Source organism: Symphalangus syndactylus, chromosome 17 (genome assembly GCF_028878055.3).
Source record: "Symphalangus syndactylus isolate Jambi chromosome 17, NHGRI_mSymSyn1-v2.1_pri, whole genome shotgun sequence".
Lineage (NCBI taxonomy): Eukaryota > Metazoa > Chordata > Mammalia > Primates > Hylobatidae > Symphalangus > Symphalangus syndactylus.
Window position 1 is genome coordinate 92,049,165 of NC_072439.2, and position 24,661 is coordinate 92,073,825.

General features: G+C 36.6%; 1 protein-coding gene across 2 annotated transcripts in view; it reads left to right on the plus strand.

Moving 5' to 3' along the window:
* CLDN16 (claudin 16) overlaps positions 1 to 24,661 on the plus strand; it is a 123,978-nt gene that overhangs the window by 84,698 nt on the left and 14,619 nt on the right. For both annotated transcript variants that reach the window (XM_063620538.1, XM_063620539.1), the window contains one exon: positions 13,606 to 13,812. In XM_063620538.1, coding sequence (XP_063476608.1) covers positions 13,699 to 13,812 — 114 coding nt within the window. In that variant the 5' untranslated portion in view covers positions 13,606 to 13,698. The remainder of the gene's footprint in view (positions 1 to 13,605; positions 13,813 to 24,661) is intronic.

Below are 24,661 nucleotides of genomic sequence, written 5' to 3' on the forward strand. Positions count from 1 at the left end.
AGACCAAGGCTACTAAACCTAAAACAATATTTCAAAAATTCTACATGTATTGTGTGCTGATTATTATTATTATTTTTGGTCTAGTTTTAAGTATTACTAATGAGAATATAAGCAGAGAGTAAATAGGACTTGACATCTTAAAAATAAAAGTAGAGAATAGGGAACAGTTAAATAAGTTTACATGGCATTAGATTTACAAGTATCTTGGATTTATATCTATACTATATTTTCTTATAAAAAGAGGCATACACTTATAAAACTTTTAAAGGTACCTTGTGTGTTATTGCAAGGAATTATCTTTTTATTTATCTCTTTCCTGCACTTCACCCTCTCATTTTTATTTATTCAGAAGGGGTGTTTATACTCCAGTTGGTGCGATGCACTTTAGGAGAAGTGATAAGATAACCCTACTTTTTTCTTTCATGTATAATTCCTTAAGGTCAAAGAAATAATCTTTGTTTAATAACTTACTGACAGCATTTTTGCAAATGTTAACTGACCAAGGGGATTTAGGCTGTTTCATTTTGTTTTCCAAACTTGGTATTTAAGTTTGCTTCAGCCTCTAGGCTCTTTGGAATGGCAAGGTTGCAAGTGTAGAATGGCTATAGATCTAGAGAAAGCTATTGGCCATTGCAGGAACTCAGATGAAAAAGATCACACGCTGGAATTAAGAGGAAGTACCTCATACATGACCATGTGTCATGCAGGAAGAAACCAATTTGTTTTATGTTTGATCCTAGTTACACTTGAGAGATTTAGACATTGGTACACAAAGCAGATAGCAGGGGGTTAAAATACAGGTTGTTATGGTACTACTTGAAATTTTAGATGTAAGTAAAACCAGATATTCATTAATGCATTTGCTTGTTCTTCACTTATCTCTTTATTAAACATTTACTGTTGATCCCAGTTTATTTCCTTTGAGTCTCCCCTCTATCCAGCAAGGTTTTTGTGGGTTAATGCAAAATGAGTGCCTCACAAGTTTTCCATTTTTAGAAGATTTGGCTTCTTCAACTAAATTGTTACTTTCCTCTGGTCATCTTCTTTCACTGATTCTTGTTCATCTCTTCACCCTTGCCTCTCAGTTAAACATTCACATCCCCCCTCCAAAAAAAACACCCTGATTAGTCACCTGGCTTCAAACATATGTCTCTGCTGTGCCAGTATCTTGATCTCAGATCATTTCTGGCAGAATAATTCCAGTAACCCCCTCCATTTTTGCCAAGCAGCACAATTATTCTCTTGTAGTTTTTGTTTGTTTTAGTGGCAGGTACTACTAGGTATAGCTTGGAACTGAAAGAACAATAGGGTTGGATGTTTGAGGCACAATTCTCAAAGGAATCCACATCATTGACTTCAGAATCAGTTGTGCTGAAACTATCGATTACAGATTTATTATTAAGAATCCTGTACCCAATTTGAGCACATAAGACTTTCCCCAGCACTTGTGCAGCAGAACCGCATTTCTGAGGAATATTAAATGGTCATAAGGATTTTATTCTGAGAATATTAATGATATGAAAGATTAGAAAATTAAAGAAATATAAAATTTTGATAATTCAACAACAGAAATGAGAGGTATGTTGATGATTACTGAAGAAGTCACAAAATTGAAAAAAAAAACATCTTAGACTCCGACCTTCGGGAGCTGAGAACTTGGTGGGAGAGATACACAAACACATAAATTTAAGTAAAACTATAAAGTGTTATGAGAGAAAAATCAACAAAAGTATCTTCCATAGGAATATACAGCAAGGAGAGAGTAATTTTAACCAAAAGAGTCTGAAAAAGTTACGGGAATATAAAGGGGTGTACATGGTCATATTGTAGGCAGAGGAAACAATTTGAGTAAATAAGCTAATGATTTGCCAACCTAATGTATTCATTTAGGTATCCAAACTTAATCACTGATCTAATGCTGCCATGAGAGAAATGTAAGGCATTTATCTGCCCATAAAGAATTCCCAACCTGGTAAGGAGAAGAGACACAGAGAATTACAGTTTGATAAGTGACATAACAGGAAGAGGTAGACTCAGAGAAGTTATCTCAGGCAGTTCTTTCTCAGAATCTCCTGGTGATTCAATTTTAAGAAATGACAATGCCTGTAAATCACTATTTATCTGGGCATCTGATATTTAATAGCAATTCCCAGGTGACTCTGGTGATCAAACAGGCTTTAGAATCAACTACCTATCGGATGATGAAACCTGAGTCTAGGCTGAGGCAGTGAAGCTAGTTAAGTGCTGAAGGGGTGAGGAAAAGGCGAAGGACAGAAATTTCCCAGGCAAAGGGAAGAGCTTTTTCTGGATGCCAGAGAAAATGTCATTGGGTTCAAAGGAACTGCATGCATTTCAGAATAGCAAGAAAACAGGGTACATATTAGGGATGCATAAGAAGTGAATCTAGAGAGGAGAAGAAGAACCAGCTTGGGAAAGATCTTGCATCTTGTGCTAAATACTTTGCATTTTACTCTGCTATTGATGAGAATCTTTAAAAAGATAGGAATGTGGTAAAGGAAGCACCAAGCAAATGCTGCTGCTAATGCCTTTGATATCCAAATAATTTTTTTTCACTTCTGTTTAAATTCTTGGGTTGAAACATTTTACTGAAAATGGAGGTCACATGGTGATTATCCTTCTATCATAAGAGTTTGTACTCTTGAGTTCCATTTGGGGCTCCATTAGTTTAATCTCTGCAAATAAGTTTAGTTGAGCTTTGTCCCTGACAAAACAAAACAAAACAAAACAACTCTGTATTTTGAGATTCTCTGTTTAAAGTCTCCTTAGATGTGCAAATAAGTAACAGTTACTGGTTTGTATTCAGTGTATGTTATTAATCACTATGATAAGCTCTAAAATCTCTGTTTTCTGATTAGTGATCTTTGGTTGCCAAAAAATTCCAATGAAATATAGTTCTTTAAGCCCTTACTACGAGCAAGATATATGTGTAAATTCTGTGAGTGATAAGAGGGTGAGCAGGCACCCTCTCTGCCCTTACTAATCTTACAGGTAGAGCTAAAAGTGTAAAGTAAAGAGGGTTTGAGTCTTATATGTCTCATTAACAGCTGTCATCTTGGGTAAAATACTTGCCTGCAACCTTCATTTATTCATCTGTAAAATGAATTGCTGAACAAGAGTATCTCCAAAGTCCTTTCCAGTTTCAACTAGGGGTTTCCAGATATCTAGTAGAGAAAGATATGGGGATAACAAAGTAGAAGTCTATATTGCATAGTGTTATTTAGGACCATGTTCTCTGGAGTCAGTCAAACCTGGGTTTAAATCCTGGCTCCATTATTTACTTATTGTAAAAACTGGGATAAGTTACCACCCCAGTCATCTGTTTCCTTGTCCATTAAACACATGTTTGTAATAGTGACTACTTCTTATATAATTATTATTACAACAAGCAAAGAGCTAATAATAATAATTCAAAGAAAAGGTCACATAGGAATGAGGGCTCACAATGCACTTATAGGAAGACAGCAATTGAGAAGATCCTTGAAGATGGAGGAGGGTCTCAGTAGGTAGAATCAGCAGACAAGAGAGAAGAGATGAAAATGAGAGAAGTTCTTTCTAAAGGAAGGTAAAACTCACAAGGTTTTCACACATGTAGAGAACAGGATATACAGTACAATAGAACCTTCTACCTTTCATGAGTGATGCTTCCCTGAGGGCTGATCACTCATGATCACTCATGATTGAAACTACTTCACTGATAAATTCAAGGGAATGAAGTGACTTGTTTCATCGTTTCAGCAGAGAGCTTTCATGAAACCAGGATGACAGTCCAAATATCATGGGTGCCAGGCCCTGATTCCATCCTATTCAATGGTAGATGAGTTCTTACATATGAATCCTGCTGTCGGATCCTGATGAGTAAGGGTTTGGACAAGTAACAGGTAAAATGGAAGCTTGTTCCTGAATAAGTGCCAGTTTTGAGTAGGCCTCATTCTCCTCGGGAGGACTTCCATCTCCCTGACTCATCTACTTGGCTTTCATAATTTCCAGTGGACGTTTGCCTGTGTTCTACTTTGCTTGTCTTGGATCCAAACTCTAATTCTGCCACTGTCTAGCTGTGTCAGGTTGAATAAGTCACTTAATATATAGTCCTCATTTTCGTCATCTATAAAATGGTGATATGATGCCTTGTAGTACAAAATAAAAATAAACACAAATGTTTATATACTCCAATTGAATATGACTAAAATGAGGAATAATGATAGTTATTTCCATTAATTCTTCAAAAACTGGGCTATAGACCTTTGCTAATTTGAGGCATAAGCAAAGAAATGTACTTGATTTGTTGTTGTTGAGCCTCGGTTACATAGATTGGCTTTCTATGATGGTCAGATTGATTGAACAATTTTCATAATTTCACCTCCTTCATTTCAATATAATATAAGCTAAAAAATTCTGAAGTGTACCTTGGACTGAAACCAAGTTTCTGTAATTCCAGTTCATTTTTCTGTTAAAATGATTAGCCTCTTGAATGTAAAATGTATTCCAAAATAAACTACACTATTACAGAGTCACCTTAGAAGGATCTCTTTAGAATGCTCACAGTAAAATATCTCATCTGATAGAAAGATAGCAAAAACCTATCGAGAGCCTAAATACTATTGGGTACCCTCCCCTGACTAGAATATCTTGTTCACTGATTAATTTCTAGTGCCTAGCACAATGTATGGTACATAGAATTCATTTGTTCATTTATTAATTCACTCAACATATATGTATTAAGACCCAGAATTTAATAAAGCTAGTCACACAATCTTTATTCTCATTGGGCTTCAACAAACAAACAAACAATGTCGTCATGTGGTCATCTACAATGATCTATTTACTGCACTTGGTATTGTTGTGCATTTACAAGCACAGGCAAAAGAAAGCATCTGTGCTCCTAAGTCGTTTATAAGATGCTTCTCACAAACACATTTCTTAATAAAGTGATGCACATTCACAAGTCTTTGTCTTTGTTCAAGATATTTCCCTTTAGGAACACTCCCTTCTTTTCTAACAAATTCTTATTTCAGAACTACATCAACCCTTATCTTTTCCATGAAGCCTTTTGTAATGAGTTTCCAGAGGCATTAATCAATTCCTCATTTATGGTCCTATAACATTTTGTGGAAACATATATTTCAACATTGTAGATCTAGATTGATCTATCTATATCTATCAACTCTATCTATCTATCTATCTATCTATCTATCTATCTATCTATCTATCTACCTATCTATCTAAACTTCTATTTGCCTGCAAGCTTCTTGAAAGGCATTCTATTAATCTATAGTTACTAAGTACCTGACCTGAGCCTGACATATTTGCTACTTGGTGAAATCGCCTTCCTTCCTTCCTTTTCTTCCTTTTCTTCCTTCCCGCCCTCCCTCCCTTCCTTCCCTTTCCTTCCTTCCTCCCTCCCTTCCTTCCCTTTTCTTCCTTCCCTCCCTCCCTCCCTCCCTTCCTTCCTTCCGTCTTTCCTTCCTTCCTTCCTTCCTTCCTTCCTTCCTTCCTTCCTTCCTTCCATCTTTCCTTCTGTCCTTCCTTCCTTCCTTCCTTCCTTCCTTCCTTCCTTCCTTCCTTCCTTCCATCTTTCCTTCCTTCCTTCCTTCTGTTTTTTGGTTATAGACCAATAAACATCATCTAGAGGCATCAAATATATAGAAAGCTTAATTGTGACATACTAAACTATCCAGTTACTGATTCTAAGTTCAACAAAAAGAAAGGAGAGTGAACTGAAGATATCAATTTGGGCTTCACAAAGTTAATATTTATTCCTGAGGGATGATTAGGATTATGATAAATGGTAGGGAAAATAAAAAAGCATTTTAGGCAAAAGAAATTGCATAAACGTGTTGAGAAACTGAAGTATTCATGGGTTAAGAAGAAAGCATAAAATTGACAAATGAGATCTAATTAAACTAAAGGGCTTTTGAACAACAAAAGAAACCATCAACAGAGTAAACAGACAACCTACAGGATGGGAGAAAATTTTTACAATTTATTATGCATCTGACAAAGGTTGAGAATTGCTTGAACCCAGGAGGCAGAGGTTGCAGTGAGCTGAGATCACGCCATTGCACTCCAGCCTGGGTGACAAGAGTAAAACTCCGTCTCAAAAAAAATAAAAATAAAAAATAAAAATAAAAATAAAAATAAATAAATAAGTAGAATTTTTAGTTGTATGTCAAGAAATCAGGACAATCAAAGCCTGAAGTTGCTTCCCCTTGTTGAGAAGAAGGCAATGGAAATGGTTCTATAAAATTAACTGATGCAAGGTAGGGTTCCAGGTACCAGAGCTAAATAGGACAGGATGGAGGTTATTCAGATGAACAAGTGTGAGTACAAGTTGTACCCTAAGGAATACTAAGTGTAAAAGATGGGGAACCCAAGGTCAATTCTCAAGTCCAAAGGTCATCACTGGAATATAAATGACAAATAAACTACAAAGGCTGCAGATTCAGGAAGCCATTAGAAGATAGGGAGGTGATGCAGGTGCAGTGCAAACAGCAAAAAAAAAAGTAAAGGGAGATAACTCTTGGTAATTTCCTAAAATACAATTGATTAGAACTTGTTTTTATTAGCTTCCGCATACCTGGTTGGCGGGAGTTTACTCTGATTTAAAAGTGTAAGTAGATAGAAGCTTAAGTTTACAGGTAGCAGTAAAAAAGGATGCTACCTAATCTGTCTGTTGCTTGATCACTGTTACTCTCTTGTCTAAAACCATCAGTTACTCTCAAAGATAAGTTCAAATTTATTCATGCTCCTTCATCTGGAACTGAAGATCTTCCACAAGGTTACCATAACTTGCCACTCCAGCTTCATTTTCTTATGCTGGCCTAAACATATGCTAAACTCTGGACATACCAAAGTACTCACTCACTGCTTCTTAATTTGATACTTTGTCCTACTGCCTCTAGGCCCTTGATAACATTGTTTCTATCCCTGATGTGATTTAGCACCAGTGTATTGGAATAAAATAGAAAGTTAGTCATCTACTGTGTTAGGTAGGGACTCCTTTTGTATATTTGTCACTCCAGAATGTTTAAGTGAGAACAGATGTGCTGAGTTAAGCACACACCAGTTAAGCTAACTGAACTGGGAAGGTTGGCATGAGTGCAGTGATAAGGACTCAACCTAACAGTTTATAGAGAGTATCCCACATTTCCTGGCAATTTCAGTGCTTCCTTGCCCACCATGTATTAAGTACACACTGAAATCTTACCATTTGCATAGTCTTTTTGATTTACAAAGAAGAGCTGACATTGAGAGCTCTTCATGCGAGAATACTTAAATATTTGGAGAGAAAACAAGAAGAAGGAAATACAAAATGATGAAAGGATATTAATAATGACCAATTGAATGTGTTTGAGTCAAAAGAAAAAAAAAAGCCTCAATTTGTGAGACTAAGCCCAATTCAGATGGATTCATATTATGTCCTATTTCATAATGAACATAGGATATATGTGGAAGGGTGTAGGGCACTCAAGAGAAAGCTTTTATGCCAGGATGACTTCATGAGTTGCCTACTAACTCAAAGGGAGTAAAATGTTAACCTTTCACATTAGGTTTATTCCAACCTGGTTCACTCAAAACACCCCTCATTGCTTAATCATGCTGTACCATGACGAACATCTTGTTTTTCCAGCTGAAATAAGTTACAGAATAAGTAACAACATATGCCTTGCTACTGAATTTGAGGTTGATTTTTGATGAATGACTCACTGGGTCATTGCTGAGTTTTGGCTTAAGTAAAACTCAAATTCTATGTAAGAAAACAGATACATAAAGAGCATACTATTTTCAGGGCTCCATGCTTGCCCAAGCATTCTTCACATCGGAGATGTCAATTATTCCCATCATGAACTGACTCATGAATTTTTTAGGTAACATTTGTACCAATGGTGATCCTACCACTATTTGAACCCCCACCAAACCAAACCATTTCCCTTTCAGTCAGTTCTAATTGTTGGAAAGTCCCTTCTTAATTGAGCATAATTCTGCTTCTCTGTGCTTTTACAATATTTTCTAGTTATGTTCTCTGAAGCCTGCTGGAAAGATCATAATTCCTTTGGGCCATCCACCCATTATTTAAAACCCACTGTCACGTTTGCTCTGCTCCCTTTTTAAAAAAATTCAAAATACTCTTTTAGTCCCAATTTCCTTCAGTCACGCCTCATGTGAGATATTTGCCAGATAGTTGCCGATCTCCTCATTAATCTCACCAACTGGAACCTTCTCTAGTTGGGTTTTATGTTAAATGGTGGTACCCAAGAATAAACACAGCAAATCCAGGTGTGGTCTGCCCAAAATGAACACTGGACTTCCATTACAACATCACATAAGCCAGTGTAATAGGATTTTAAATTAGAATCATTTCTGACTCAGTTTTTACTGAATCCACTAGACAACAAAGACGAAGTTCCAAAATGAAACAGGAGACCCAGGACGGAGTTGCAAAAATGGTGTCTGAGAAGCAGTTTTGCAGCCCCTAGTGGACCAGCTATCTCTCTCCCCTTCAAAACAAGCAAACAAACAAATAAAATTAACCCCAAGAAAGGAGTTAGAGATTAGGAGATAATTTTTGGAGGGAGCTATTGATATGTACTGAGTACCACTTTTATGTCACCATTGAGGGGGCAGACACTGGGAGTTCTTGAATCTCACTTTAAGTGTAAAGAACAAGGCTTCAGTTCATCTACTCTGAACACTTGGTATTTGCTCCCTGGATCTAGAGAAACACAGTAAGCCTCTGCACTTCTCCAGCTAAGAAATCTAAGGAACAAAAGTTCTAGCAGACAGATTGCCTACATGATGGAGGATGACTGCATGATGGAGGAGTGGCTGTAAAGAGATTTGGCCTGTGTACAGGGGTACAGATATTCATATCACTGGAATGAAGTGGTATCTTTGTGCTTTGAAATGACTAAAATACATTATGTTACCTGAAAATGACATAAATGTCATAAAACTTGCCCTATATTTTATTCAAGGGTCAGGGGAAGAATAGGAGGCCTAGACCAAACAGATTTGAAAGCACCATAGGAGACAAAAATGAAATTGTTTTATGATTTTACTTTTTCTTTCCTGTGTCTTCAATTTACTAAGTTGTTTTATATATAGATATAGATGGATAAATATAGATATACATACACACACATACATGTATGTACACACAAACATACATACATATGTATATGCATGGCACATATGTAAAACAACAAACTTATAAAAATCATACTAGCTACAATTTATTGCTTGTTTATTGAGTTCTATGCACTGCATTAAGACCTTTACAAAAGTTATTCATTTCTCACAGCCATTTTATGGGACAAAATTCATAATTCTCATTTTATTGACAAGAAGGCAGCCTCAGAAATGTTAACTAGCTTGCTCAAGATCTGTCATATATAAATGGGCTTAGCCTAAACTCGAGCCTGCCTGACTCTGAGGTCTAAGCTTTTAACCACCGCTTTATTTTACTTAGTTATAGCTAGCATGGCATTTGAGAACAGCAACTGATTTTATTGTTTAGATTTTTCCAATGAGCACTGGAAATTTCAAAGGGAGTGAGAAGACTATTTATAGGATATGGTATAAGTCAGTTTACTCCTTCTAAGAACTCATTATCACAATAAATATAGAGGGAACATTTTGTGACATTAATGGAAACAACAGAACTAACACAAAAACATGCTGTTCTTGACACAAGAACTTGCTGTTCTGTTCAACTGAAAATGCAAGGCTGCTTCCACCTGCAGACCAAAAGGACAATTGCAATACTTCCAGTTCTACAATTACTTCCTTTAAGAGACCAACAGCCAGGGTGCTAGATTAAGGGTGCCACTCGACTGATCACCGGGTGGCTCTAAAGCCTCATCCAGGAGTAGTGCAAGCACTGGGTGAGTAGGGACATGGTGCATAGTGAATTGACCAAAATGTTGATCTTAGAGATCTTGCAGAATGAATAGCCCTGGAGCTGCAAAGATGATTAGGACACTTTTGCCAGCCTAGTGTCCATCCTGGAGGACCCTGAATGTTTCAGAAGGGGAAAGTCCAATATTACTCCCTCTTCTGTAAAATGTGGGGGCTCTGAGAATTAAATTATTATACATTTGTTGAGAGCCTACCATGTGCCAGGTAGAATTTTAAGCATGTGGGATGCACTGGTGAACAAAAGATGTCTGTCTTCGTGGAGCTTAGATGAGATAATATATCTGAAAATATTTTGTAAACCTTATTGAGCAACACACAGTAATAACTTTTCTTCATGTTTATAATAAATTGGAAAACGCATCATATTTCTAACTAATATGCCTATGTACTCTAATTGGGAGTGGTATTATAGCTTAAGACTGTTGTCAGAATTACCTGAATGGAGTTCTTTGCTTCCTGCTTCTGGTCCACTCACTGAAGAGTAAACCTCTCAAGGACTAGGATGAGTTCTTCCAACCGTTTATTTTCTCTGTGTCCCAAGAAAAAGTACTAGAGTCAGAGTACACTGTTCATAAATGTGTGCTGGATGGAATGGAATTAAACTATAAAAGAGTTGATAAGCCAAAATGTTGAAGCCTGGGGACGGTCAGAGGGCAAAAGAGATGTGTCTATATAGATTGGTGAGCAGTTTATTTGCATCTGTGCCCTCCATCCTCACAACTCCCTACACGTTTCTTAGAAGTGCACTCACATCCCATCCATGAAGTGTTTACTGCTCTATCAGTCTGCATGACTCTCCTTTCTTGTATCTCCTATTATATTATGGCCTCACTCACAGAAATTAACATGCAAGCCTGAATGTTTTATGTTATTCTCTAAGAGTAGTAAACTTAAATTCAGGAACAATTCTATAGCCACCTGAATAATTCCCCACTGCCTATCACATACAATGTTCAGTGACCATTAGGAGCGAATGAATGTTATAGTCTAGATTTTTTTTTTTGTGAAAGAATCTATGATTTCCAGAGATATGTATACAGCTGTGTGTGTTTGCGTATGAGAATGCATATGCTTAGCATTGTTTGGTCTTTATTTCTCTCCATTAAGTTCTGATATTTGGATCTGGGACCTATTGGTGCTAGTTAGGGAAGAGTTTGTAGCAAAGATGGAATTCTGATACCCTCTTTGCTAAAACTTTGTCATGATTTGTAGTATATAACTCTAAAAAAATTGTTTTTCTTTTGTTGTTCTAAACTCATCTCTCAAAGTATGGCCATCTGTTTCAAAATCAGAATTTTATACAAAACACATGTAAAATATGAATTCCTGGCTTCCACTCCCAATTTCCTGAATCCAAATGTCTGGGAGTGGAATTCCTGGGTCTGCATTTATAACAAGTGGCCTTACAGAGTCCAGTGTACTCTCAGGTTGAAGAACTACTGCCTTGGAGTGCACTGTTAGCAGGTAAAGTACACTGTGAAAAGTCCCTGCGTGAAACGCCAGCAACAAGTCCAGGACTTTCCTGCAAAGGGCATGTGCTTTTGGAATTGGTTTGCTCTCCCAGATCAACAGAGTCAATCTTAATAGCATTTCAGATTTTAGGGCCCAGGGAAAGATTCTCTGTGACTCACCAAAGCAGCATGTGTGGATGTGTGTATTCCATGGGCAATGACATTCTTTGAATGAGCACTTAAAAAACAGGTATTTTTTTTTTCCAACTGTTAAACGAAATAAGTAAAATAAAAGCCTCTGTAATGTACCTCACAGACTAGTTATAACGATTGCTAATGTGTACAGTAATCACCCCTTCTCCTTGAGGAATATTTTCAAAGACCCTCAGTGGATGTCAGAAACGAAGGACAGTACTGGATCCTACACATTCTATACGCAACAGTAGGTCAGATCACCCAGGCAGCTATTAAGTGACTAAGGGGTGGGTAGTGCATACAATGTGGAAATGCTGGCCAAAGGGCTGATTCATATCCCATGTGGAGTGGGATGGCTTGAGATTTCATCACGCTATTCAGAACAGTGCTCAATTTACCACTGATGAATTGTTTATCTATGAAATTTTCCATGTAATTTTTGCAGACCGTGATTAACCACTGATAACTGAAACCCCAAAAGGGAAACTCTGGGTAGCAGGGGTGGTACTGTAGACCCTATGTATAGAAATAATTAAGCTTATATTCCACCTATGGCTTTCCATGCAGCTTTTACATTTAAATTTACGTTTTATATACTTGAATAAAATGAATTAAAATTAGAAAAAACAGAGATTAGTCACAAAAAGTTTATTATTGTAATATGTTTTTGAAAAATGGTTTATCAATACTGATTTTAGCCCTTTATACTGTATATTGTGATCAAATAATTTTCAGATGGAAAAAAGTAATACTTTTATGAGCTGTTGGTAAAATAAGTATCTTAGTAGCTGATTCATTCCAGAGTAATTACCTATTTCTGGCCTTTTCTCTGCTCCTTTCTTTCTCTCCCTCCCAATTTCTTTCTCTCATTCTGTCTCCCCTTTGACATTCTATCCTACATTAAGAATCACCACTTTGTTTTTACTGTTCTCATTCCAAATTTTTTATTTTAGTGTATAGAAGTCTACCTGATGAAGAGAAAATGTTGATATATGTGCTTTTTAAAGCATATTAAAGAGTATTAGTTATGGAATTTTTAGACCCAGTAATGATACCTATTCAGATACAGGTAAAATTCCAGTTTCCCGTTATATATTAAAAACTTTTTTTTTTTAAAAAGAGAAACAAACTTTCTTCCTAATATAACAGTTTTTTTTTCCTTCATTAGACACGTTTTCAAACATTGGTCCATGAGGGAAAAGTAATAATATAGGCAATTCTTAGTCATGTTAATATTTTCCATTTAGCTATTACTGACAGACGCCATTCTAAGTGACTTAGAGGCACAGTATCTTTTATTCCTCATATGAAGAACAAACATTATATAAAGAAAATATTAATACATGCATTTTCAGAAACTACAGCCCAAGGGCTCTCAGACCGTAAATTCAGAGCAAGGATTTCCACCCAGAGCTGTCTGCATTAAAATGCACACTTGTTCCCATTCTGCGATGCTGAAAGGTTAGGAGCCTTGGCTGTCCCTAGTGCCCAGGTGCTACAAGTCCTTCACGGGGCTGTTCTACGCAACACTTTGGAATGCAGACTCCCTTGAGCAAGCACTCGTTTAGCATAGTTTCGCCACTGGCCTGTCTGTCTAAGGTAGTCGGCGAATATTAAAATAGTCCTAACAATAAAATAACACTCAGTCAACCGTGTAGCCTTCTTCTGAGGGGGAGGAGAATAGCTCACTCTCCCTAGAGGGCCTAAGAAAGATCAGTTTACAGGTTCCAGCATGGGGTGGGACCCTTCCTCCTTCCCCCGTCTTGGCACTGGCACTTGGTCTGGTGACCACCACTAGCCCACAGTTGGGTCAGTAAACGTTACAGAACTCCTCTCTCCCCCACCCGAAACACACTCAGCCCTTGCACTGACCTGCCTTCTGATTGGAGGCTGGTTGCTTCGGATAATAACCTCCAGGACCCCACTGTTGGTTACAGCCTGTTTGTATTATTCTGACCGCAACTCAAGACACCTGCAGCAGGGTGTGAGAAAAAGTAAAAGACCAGTATTTTCACGTTGCCAGGTATCAGCAACACAGAAGACTGACAGCCGCCACCTAAGTGGGGCCGGGGCTGGTGTCTGCCCATGTTGCCATCTGGACGGGCTGCTTACCACAATGAGGGACCTTCTTCAATACATTGCTTGCTTCTTTGCCTTTTTCTCTACTGGGTTTTTGATTGTGGCCACCTGGACTGACTGTTGGATGGTGAATGCTGATGACTCTCTGGAGGTAAGAAGATAGCAAATTCTTTTCGTGACCCAGGCCAGCCCAAATTCTCGCTAAGTCCTAACTGCCATATACAACATTCAGTACCTTTACTAAGGCTAATGATAGCAAAAATAGGCAACATGGACTGACTATTTATTGAGTCTTTACATTATCAGCTCATTTAATCCTCATAGTTAATTTATGAGGTAGGTGTTGTTATCCCATTAAACAGATGAAGTTACTAAATAGTTCCTCTTTCTTTCATAAGGATAAATTTACACAAGTGCAATTAAATGATCTCTGCTACCGAGACCTTCAGAAATTCACATCTTCCATTGCTGCACATATCAAATTGAAGAACATTTCAGTACCACCCTTTTTTCTAAGATAAATTTGTTACTCTTGATGACAGCATCAAGAATAGTGTGATAACTTTTTTTAAGGAGTATTAATAATCTAAAACATTGAGGAAGAAAATGCAAGGCATGCAAAACCTACCCAATTAACATGCAATAGGAAAAACATTATCTTAATGATTTCCAAGTAAAAGAAAATATTTTGAGCGAGAAAATGTCTTTCCAGTGCATCCCAATGTACAGGGGACAGGCATGGACTTAAATCCCCCCTTAAAATGAGTTGCTCTAGGAAACTGACTGCTATGCAAAAGATGAGTGAGTGGGTTCACATTTGAGGATTTTATTTTTGTCACTGGAGAAGCTCAGAAAGAAGTAATTTTGAAGTTCAAAAGCATTACCTGTGGCCATAGGAATCTGAGAGAGGCAGAATTGAGTAAAAAATCAAATCTTCAGAATTAGCTGCTGTTCATTAATGAGGCTTAGGAAAATACAGGTAAGAAAAAGAAACAATATTTCAAGAGCTCAAAAAAAAGAGTGTATAGCAAAACAATTTGCCTTTTAATGTGCATCCTGAAGGGAACAATTTACCCTGGCAAATGCTATAATGTCACCTCTATAAAGTTTAGGAAAGATACTCAAGTGAGTTTATATATTTTTCTTCTAATTTTCTTTATTAAACTCTCAAATTGGAGTTCCAAATGGAAAGTAATAATCATTCTATTTTGCTGTGCATTATTTTTGCTGCTCACTTTTTCTTGCTTTTAATTTTCCTCTGACTTGAACATGGCATTTCAAAACCAATGGAGTTATGAATACCTCTTTAATGCTAGAAAATTACATTTCCAAAAATTGTGATAGAATTGAACTACTGTAAAGGATGTCTGCTATAAGTGAGCCCAGTGATGCATTTTATCTGGCCATGAATATATGGAGAGAATGAAATAAATGCCTTTTGAACAGTGCTCAGGGAAAAGTGCAGATACAACGCTCTGCTGTCATTAGTTTGCCATTATCTAGACGGCCAGTGGTAGGTGATGAATACAGAAATATGTTGAACTTGAGCATAATTATAATTATGTTTTTTAAAATGCAAAACAATGTAAAATCCCATCTAGGGGCATTGTTAAAATATTTTCTAAAACAATTTAAAAGTCTTTCTGCTTAAGCTGACATAATTGCTAACTTCATTTGGTAAGAAATAGTTTTAGAAAGGGTCAAACCTTGCTGAGAGAGAGATTGAGAGTCCTGGAATTTAAAATGTCTTCTTTAATTTTAGTATAACCAACCAATTTGCCATCTGTCCCATGAAATAATACTTCTAGTTAAAACGAATGGAATGAGCAGTTCAGGTTACACACCTCAAGTAAACCCTTGCTAACCTTGAAAAATAGTTAATATTTCTTAGCTTCCATCTTATTTCCCATACTTAAAATGTATTGTTATAATATTCCCAAGAAGCCTTCACATTTAAAGGAAGAGGCTGGGCATGGTGGCTCATGCCTGTAATCCCAATACTTTGGGAGGCCGAGGCGGGCAGATCACAAGGTCAAGAGATTGAGACCATCCTGGCCAACATAGTGAAACCCCATCTCTAACAAAAATACAAAAATTAGCTGGTCGTGGTGGCAGGCACCTGTAGTCCCAGCTACTCAGAAGGCTGAGGCAAGAGAATCGCTTGAACTAGGGAGAAGGAGGTTGCACTGAGCCGAGATTGTGCCACTGCGCTCCAGCCTGGCGACAGAGCGAGACTCCGTCTAAAAAAAAACAAAGAAGAAGAAGAAGAAGAACCCTGTAACAAATCCGGCCCCCTTCTCTTTCAACAATCTCTTTAGTTGTCAATATTTTTAAAGAGACAAAAATCTCTTATAATAATTGCTACTTCAACAGGCCAGGATAGAAAGTTATATTATCCACAAATTTGAAGGTTCTGATACTAGCTCAATTGCTCTTCTCTTTTCTTGCCCCCATCCTCATTTATATATCACCTTTGGTCCATATAACAACTCACTTTATGTCTTTATTTTATTTTTTTATAGATATGGTCTCACGCTGTCACCCAGGATAGAGTGTACTGGTGCAATCATATCTCACTGCAGATTCAAACTTCTAGGCTCAAGTCATCCTACCACCTCAGCCTCCCTAGTAGCTAGGACTGCAGGTGCATGTCCCAACTGGCTAATTTTAAAAATTTTTTGTAAGAACAAGGACTTTCTCTGTTCTCTAGGCTGGTCTCCAACTCCAGGCCTCAAGTGATCCTCTTGCCTCGGCCTCCTAAAGTACTGGGATTATAGGAGTGAACCACCACAACAGTTCACTTTAATCAATTGTTGGACAAAAGTCAACGAAACCAGTGTTTTGTTTTGTTTTGATTTCTTAAGAAAAAAAAAAAGGGAATACTAATAGACAATTTAAATAAGAAGGAGTATTATACTTTTCCAGTTTTTTTTTCATTTATTTATTTATTTATTTATTTTTTAGTATTTTTGGATGATGTTGGCACAGGAGTTAGAAGAAGAGTTTTATGGTTCCATTCAGTATAAAAAATATATACAATTATATCATATAAAAGGAATGATGCTACTCCTACTAGAAGAGACAAAGATAAAGCAAAAATTGCTCCTGCCTCTCAGGAGTGCACATTTAATGAGGGGAAAACAAAGATACACATGAAACTATAATAAAAAGCATAAATAAGTTCATATTTTGAGCAAGAAATAAGCGAAGTATCATTGGGGAAGAAAATATGCAATGATTACTTCCTATCAGGGACATGGAAGCAGGTCTTATGAAAGAAAAGGCATTTGAGCAAAGCCTTGAAACAATGTAAAGCGTTTCAAATTGTAGAAATGGCAGCAGGGGCCTTTCAGATAAGGGGACAAAGTTGCAAAAGTGCAAAGTGAGGAAAAGCTCAGCACTTGTTAGAGGAGTAAAGTAGGTAACACAAAACAGGACGTAGAGAAAGCTCAGATATTCTTTTTGCCTACCACGCTCTACCTATCTCCAGTGAAGTTCTTTGTATTAGGGAAAAATGTTAGGAAAGAAAATAGCACACAGAATTACGATGTGCACAACCCTAAATCCGTGACTAGAGGCCCTCAGCTACCATCCTGCTCTTGTCATTATTAATTCATTTGTGTCTCTGAGAAGACTGATGGGGAGAAGAGAATTTGGGTTTTGAGATTTTTCAAGCATGTGTTTTCATCTTAACCCTTATTAACTGCCTTCTATTAAGCAAGTCACATTTCTTGTCTTTGGCTCAGTTTTTTCAATTATATAGTTGAACTCAGTTGTTTCTAAGATCCTTTTCAGTCTTTTTTTTTTTTTTTAACATCAGGTCTCCATGTCTGTCTGAAACTTCAGAGAGTTGGGCACTCACTAATGGACTGGTGGTGTCTGGTGCTTCTCCAGGCATTTCCATCGGGAATCTAGTGGGAGTATACTCCATTTTTCTGTAACTTCATACACTCTCCCTTCCTTCATTCCAACTTTTTTCTCTTTTTGCTTCATTTCCTTGTTCTTTTCTTCCTCTTATTTCCCCTCTCTCTTTTCCTCCCTTTTCTTACCTCCTTCTCTTTCCCTCCTAGATCCTTCTTTTTCTTTCTTTCCATTTCTCCTTCATCTCTTTATCTCTTCGTTTCTCTCTCTTTTCTTTCTACCTTTTGTCATTTCACAAATAATCTTTGACAACTTCTGTATACTTGGCACCATGGCGGATTCATGGTTATGAAGTAGGATGAGACCTGGAGCCCCCCCTAGGCTGCTCCCAGTGTAGTGAGTGGGACAAATAGGTGAACCGACAGTTATAGCACCATGCAGCACACACTATGATAATGAAAACCGTAAGCGGGTGGCTCACTCCGTCTTGGATAACTAGTGAAAGCTACCCAAAAGAAGAAATATCTAAACTAGGACTTGAAGAACAGGTGAGTGAAGCGGAGAAGTAGGGAGTATTCCAAGCTCAAGAAATGGCAGGAACTGAGATCAAGGTACAAGCGCATTGTATGTTTGCGGTATTTTGTATATTTCATCAGAGTAAGAATTTCCAGTTTAGAGAAAAGAATACAGGGGTTGGGTCATTAAGAGTTTTGCGTAGCATGTAGAATATAGATCTTACACCATAGGCAAGTGTTTGTCACTGTAAGCAATATGTACGTGTATTTTAGAAAGATGAATCATTCTGGCTATCTGTGGGGAGAGATTGGAAGGGTAAAATGAGGTATGGGGAGAACAACTAGGAGACTTTTGTTATAGACCAGAAGGGAAACAATAGTGGTCTGAACTTGAGTGGCAGCAAGCATGAGGAAATATGAAATATGGGAGACTCTAAAAATGTCAAATTGATGAGAGTTATAACTGACTGCATGTGGGGAAGCAGGTGATGAAGAGACACAGTCAAAGTTGAAATCTGCCTTTCTGATCTGGGGTGATTGGAGGGGTGGTGATGTTACTCAGCAAGAATTTAAATGAATGAAAATTAGTATCTATACAGAAATCTTCATGGAGCAATGTCCCCGAACCATCCTACTGTTTTTTTCTGCTTAGCTTATTACATAATACTTAGAGGTAGGAACACAATTCTTTTTTTTTTTTTTTTTTTTTTTTTTTTTTTGAGACAGAGTCTCGCTCTGTTGCCCAGGCTGGAGTGCAGTGGCGCAATCTCGGCTCACTGCAAGCTCCGCTTCCCGGGCTCACACCATTCTCCTGCCTCAGCCTCCCGAGTAGCTGGGACTACAGGCGCCCGCCACCACGCCCGGCTAATTTTTTGTATTTTTAGTAGAGACGGGGTTTCACCATGGTCTCGATCTGCTGGCCTCGTGATCTGCCTGCCTCGGTCTCCCAAAGTGCTGGGATTACAAGTGTGAGCCACTGCGCCCGGCCAGGAACACAGTTCTTTACAGTGGAGAAGTTTATAGATTTAACTTTATATCAGAGGGACCTGAGGTTAAATCCTACGTTACCAGGCAGTGGCTGTATGAATTTAGACAGACTCTTAAATAGCTATAAACCACATTTCCTGTTCAGTAATGAGAGAATAATAATACACACATCGTAAGTTTCTTGTGAGCATTAAATGAGCTTGTGTATCTAAAGCATTTGCCACAGTAGCAGGCAGATATGAATCAGCCAATAAATATTAGATATATTATTGTCTATTTGCAGTTTATTGGTTTGTTTTTGTTCTGGAGAAGGAGAGGACATTTTGCATAATGTTTGCTGAACAGAGAAATATAAGATTTAAATTCTATTCCTATTTTTGGTATTGCTTCTCTTGGAGAAATTTTGTTTACTTCTCTAAAGCTGTCATTTGCCTTTTTTTTTTTTATATATATATATATCAGAATCTCTTTCTGTCGCCCAAGCTGGAGTGCAGTGGCATGATCTTGGGTCACTGCAGCCTCCACCTCCTGAGTTCAAGCAATGCTCCTGCTCAGCCTCCTGAGTAGCCGGGACTACAGGCAAGCGCCACCATGCCTGGCTAATGTTTTTGTATTTTTTGTAGAGACAGGGTTTCACCATGTTGGTCAGGCTGGTCTTGAACTCCTGACCTCAGGAGATCTGCCCACCTCATCCTCCCAAAGTGCTGGGATTACAGGTGTGAGCCAACATGCCTGGCCGCCCATTTTTATATTTACATCTATTTCCTTTTTGTCTGACCAGGGAAATAAGACAGACAATAAGTCAAATAGTGAAGATTATTTATCAAATGCTCACATTTGACAAAGAAAATAAATTATGAGATAATAACATTGTTAATATGTTAACTACAAGATATGTAACTCTTAATTATTTACACTGAAATAGATAGTTTCCTCACACAGTAGTTACTGATCTCTCAATTATAAAAAGGAAAAAGTGTTTTCACAAGAAGATTTCATTTTCAGTTCATCTTTGTTAATTACTGAGAACCTGCTATATACTGAGCACTAGTATGATTAAAATTTTATTACCTCAAAACAAAGTTCCTCACATTAGTATTTATTTTATCTGTATAATCAGGTTCTCTTCTGGGATTTCTATTTGCATTAATATTACAATTCTTTTAAACATAAAGTAAATAATAAAATTATTATATCCAGCATGCCCTTTGATTATATACATTGTTTTAACTTTCCAATTGATTTCAAACTCTTTCAGCAGATGTTTGAGGATACAAATATTCTCTTATTTGTCTCATGGTTTCCTAAGTACCTAGCACTGATGTACATTAATGTGAACTCATGATGCATTTGCTCACATGAGTTGATAGAGCACCTAGTAACATACTTAGCATACCTGTAATATGAGGTGATTATTGAAAATATCACATTGAACCTTAAATAAGAAGTATGTCTGTAATGAAATGATGATTTTTTTAAAGCAAGATTTTATATCATGCTACAATTTAAATATTTTCAGGATATGTATTTGGTTCATTTTTAAAAATAAAATTGGAATGAAAATCTGATTCTTGGGATATCTAATAAAGTTGATGAAGAGTATATTCTGGGCTAGAGAATGTGGCTTTTTGCTTGGTGCTTTAAAGAGAGAAATAAAAAAAAAGAAAGAAAAAAGAAATTGATAGTTTGTAATAATTTACTCAACATAAATTGTGATCTTTATCACTGGGCAATAATCATTACAAAGTTGTAATGCCATACTTTTAAAAGGAAAACATTTTAATGTATGTAACCATTTAAAAATGTTAAAATGAAAATATTTAGAAAGTTCAGACAGATAACGTAGGTCATATATCTGCGAAGAACACAAAATTTTATTTTTCTCCTAAGTTGGCATTACCCCATTTCTTATGATTTATACCTTTACCCAGTGCTCCACAAATAACCCGAACTAAAACAAATAAATTTTAGCAAATAAAGTCATGTTTTTCTTTCGTATCTTATAAATATTGGATATAAAGTAAAAAGAAAAGGCAACATTGATTATGATTATTTTAGTCTTGCTCCCTCATCTTTATTAAGGCCTGTATTTAGGCCCTGGGATAGTAGAAAATATAAAATAAAATGTAAAAGTAAAATGTTCAGAATCTTGATTGAAAAATTTAAATGCATTTTATGTTAAAATTGAAAATGTTTCCAGTTTTAGTAGTCAAATGTTATTTACTACAATATTAATAAAACTTTTGCATCTTAATAAATATACCTAAGTAAGTACTAAGTAGCTATCTAAGTAGGAAAGTCACATCTTCAATGTTAAAATATATTAACACATGGATGGTAAAGTGGTGTGAAAATTATAAATTCTTATAATTTGTATATTCAGGGTGGTTTTTTAAAATAATATATCTTAATAGCTTATTTTCTTTTAGTTGTCCGTACATTTATAATCTTAATGCATATTGACAAAAAATAATCTTGTTTGATAGTGGTTAACCAACAATAAACATTTACAAAATCTGCTGTGTATATTTACTCTCTCTCTCTATAGATAGATAGATAGATAGATAGATAGATAGATAGATAGATAGATAGATGATAGATACACACACAGACATAATTTCCTATGTTACTAGAGAAGAGATAAATGCCGAACATTGTTGAATGTCTCTAATTCTCAAGTATTTTTTAATGTTTCTAATTCTCAAAAGATATATAAAAAGACAAGGCAGACAAAATTGTTGCTGCTTGTATTTCAAGACTGATAAGAAAAGAGAAACCGGGAAAGACTAGGATAGAGAAGTCTTAATGGGAGACTGCTATAGAGTCCAGAATAAGAAATCCCAGGATTAAGGAACTAATTATGCTACTGTAACTCAACTGGGAAGAGTCATCATCTCTATGGTTTCCTAACACTTTTAAGTGACATCCTACTCATTTTTAGTACTGTAGTAAACACTTTCCAGAGCCATTTGAGTAAACAGGTCCCGAATGACACTGAATCAATATAAGCTCTTCAGTCTAAATCATAATTCTTTGGCTTCTGGATTTAGCTGTTTTTGTTATTTAGTCGAGTAGAAATTGCACGTATTAAGTAGCAACTGTGCATATAATAACCATTTTCTGCTCCAAACTTCCAATGAGAGTATATGAATTGATTGAAAAATTGAGATTTTCTTATCCTCAATAAACATTTATTAAGCACCTATTATGTACCAAGAGTAAGAGACTGTATGCTCCTTGAAGCCAGCTGCCATTTTTGTCTTTATCATCGCTGTTATCTCCAGAATTAATATAGTCAGCATGTTGACTAGTAAATGACAGGCATTTAATAAATATAGTTTGAAGAATGACAGATGGCCTATAATTGCACATACAAAAGATAATGCAATATTTTAAGTCCTATAATAATATGGACAAATTCCTGTGCGATTTCAGGGTAGAAAGTGATAAATGCCAGCTAGAGAGACTTGGGTGGTGGGGAGGCTAATGAAAAAGCAGAAGTCTTTAAAATGGGGCTTGAATAATAAGTAGAAGTTTGACAGGTTGAGAGCAAGGAGAGTTAGTCTCATTAGTATAATTAGTATATACCAGGAAGAGAAAACTCAAATGCCTTAAGGAACCAAGTAGCCAGAGTTCACGAGAGAGGCAGGTTGGGTAGGATCTGTGGGGAACCTGGTGAGCCCAAGCCCCACATAAATGGGAGCAGCCACTCCTTTCTTGCCAATTGCTGCTTTGTGAGACTGGTGAGTTCAGGTACCCAGACTGACCAAGTTTCTAAGGGAACCCTGAAATCTCAACTGTTCTGTAAAATCTCTACACATTGTTGGCAACTAATTAAGAGATTTTTTTGCTTTCCTCATGCTTGTGACTTCTGCTTTATTGCCATACTTTAAATAAACCTACTTCTCTCCATTTAGGAGATAACCCATTCCTGACTTTTAGGAACAATAGATATTCATTGAAATAATATACAAATTAGCATTGTTTTAATGTTATTTATTAATATATAAGTTGCACGTTAGAAGAAATTTTAAATTTAGAATCCTCTATTACAGACAACTCTGTCAGATTAAAAGTTATTACTTAACATTTGCATTTTTTACCCTTTAAGAGAGGTTAACTACAATATTTTAAACATCAGCCTGCTTTCTAAGAACCCCGTCTTAAAATTTTCAAGAATTTAGATTTGCTTGCTTTTTAGTTTCTAATAAGCCATTTTACAACAGAGGAATAAGTAAATGAAGATGATAAATTATACCAGAGAGCATTCCTAAATATAATAAAAAACATGAAAAATTTTAACCTTGTCTTTTGTGCACAAAGGCACCTTTAAGGTTGTCTCCAGTAAGTGCTATATTAACACAGAAGTTTAGTTAATTACAGCCACTATTCTCACGTACCTTAACTGAGAGTGAATGCCAAGCCATCTAATAGTGTGCCCCTGAGCATTAATACCTAATGAAAGTGGATTCCTTGTTTTCTCTAATGAGCTCATTGCTTTTCTAAATATGGTCATTGCAGGTAAATGATCAATAGCCTTGAAACTGATACCACTACTGAATTATTTTGGCAAGATGGAAATACTCTTATTAGTGTAAAATAAGAATTTTTGAATATGCATTTCAGATCACTTTCTAAATAATGTCATGTGTGACAGGAATGACCACAGGAGGCTAGTTTGTTTCAGTGGCTGGCTTAGACAGTAAGAAATCGTGGACAGTCGCTGTCTGATTTACAGCACAGTGGCTTCAAACTTGTGTCACCTAGCTCCAGCTAAAGTGAACTGGATGCAGCGTGTTCCTGTTAATTAAGACACTGCGGGGCAGTCAGCTTTGAGAAGATCTGTTTTCTGTTATGATATGGCAGTTCTGTACAAACTGTCTCTAATATACTAGTTTCCTACAGCTGCCTTAACAAATGACCATAAACTCGGTGGCTTAACAAAAGATAACTTTATTCTCTCACAGTTCTGGAGGCTGGAAGCTTACAATCAAGAAGTTGGCAAGGCTGCGCTGCCCCTGAAATTTCTGGAAGAATCCGTTCTTAGCCTCTTCCAGCTTCTGGTGGCTGTAGGCATTCCTTGACTTGTGGCTGTATCCCTCCAATGTCTCTGCCTCAGAGGTCACATTGCATCTTTCTTTTCTGTCTGTTTCTCTCCTGCATGTGTCTCTTATAATGAAATTTTTCAGCCCATCTGTGTAACCCAATATGATCTCAAGGTCCTCAGTTGCATTTTCAAAGATGCTTTTTCCAAATAAGGCCATATACTGGTGGTAAGAATGTGGACATATCTTTCTGAGGGCCACCATCTTTCTCCACCTTCACTGTGGTTAGTTAGTAAAGCCTGACACAGCCACTACTCAAGTCATTATGATGTTTAAGCACTTTACTACCACTGTTTTTATTTATTGAGCATATCATGTATATTGTATGTGTATTTGTAATTTTTAATTCTTTTAACCATCGTATCATTATCTCCCATATACAGATAAGGAGATTGAGGATCAAAAAAGGTAAGATCTTCCCCAAGGTTACAACATAGATAGTAAGAGTGTCAATCTATATTTAATATTTAATGCATATATAAATGTAATTTCTGTGTAATGCACATATAAATTTAGATGTCCACATTATTTA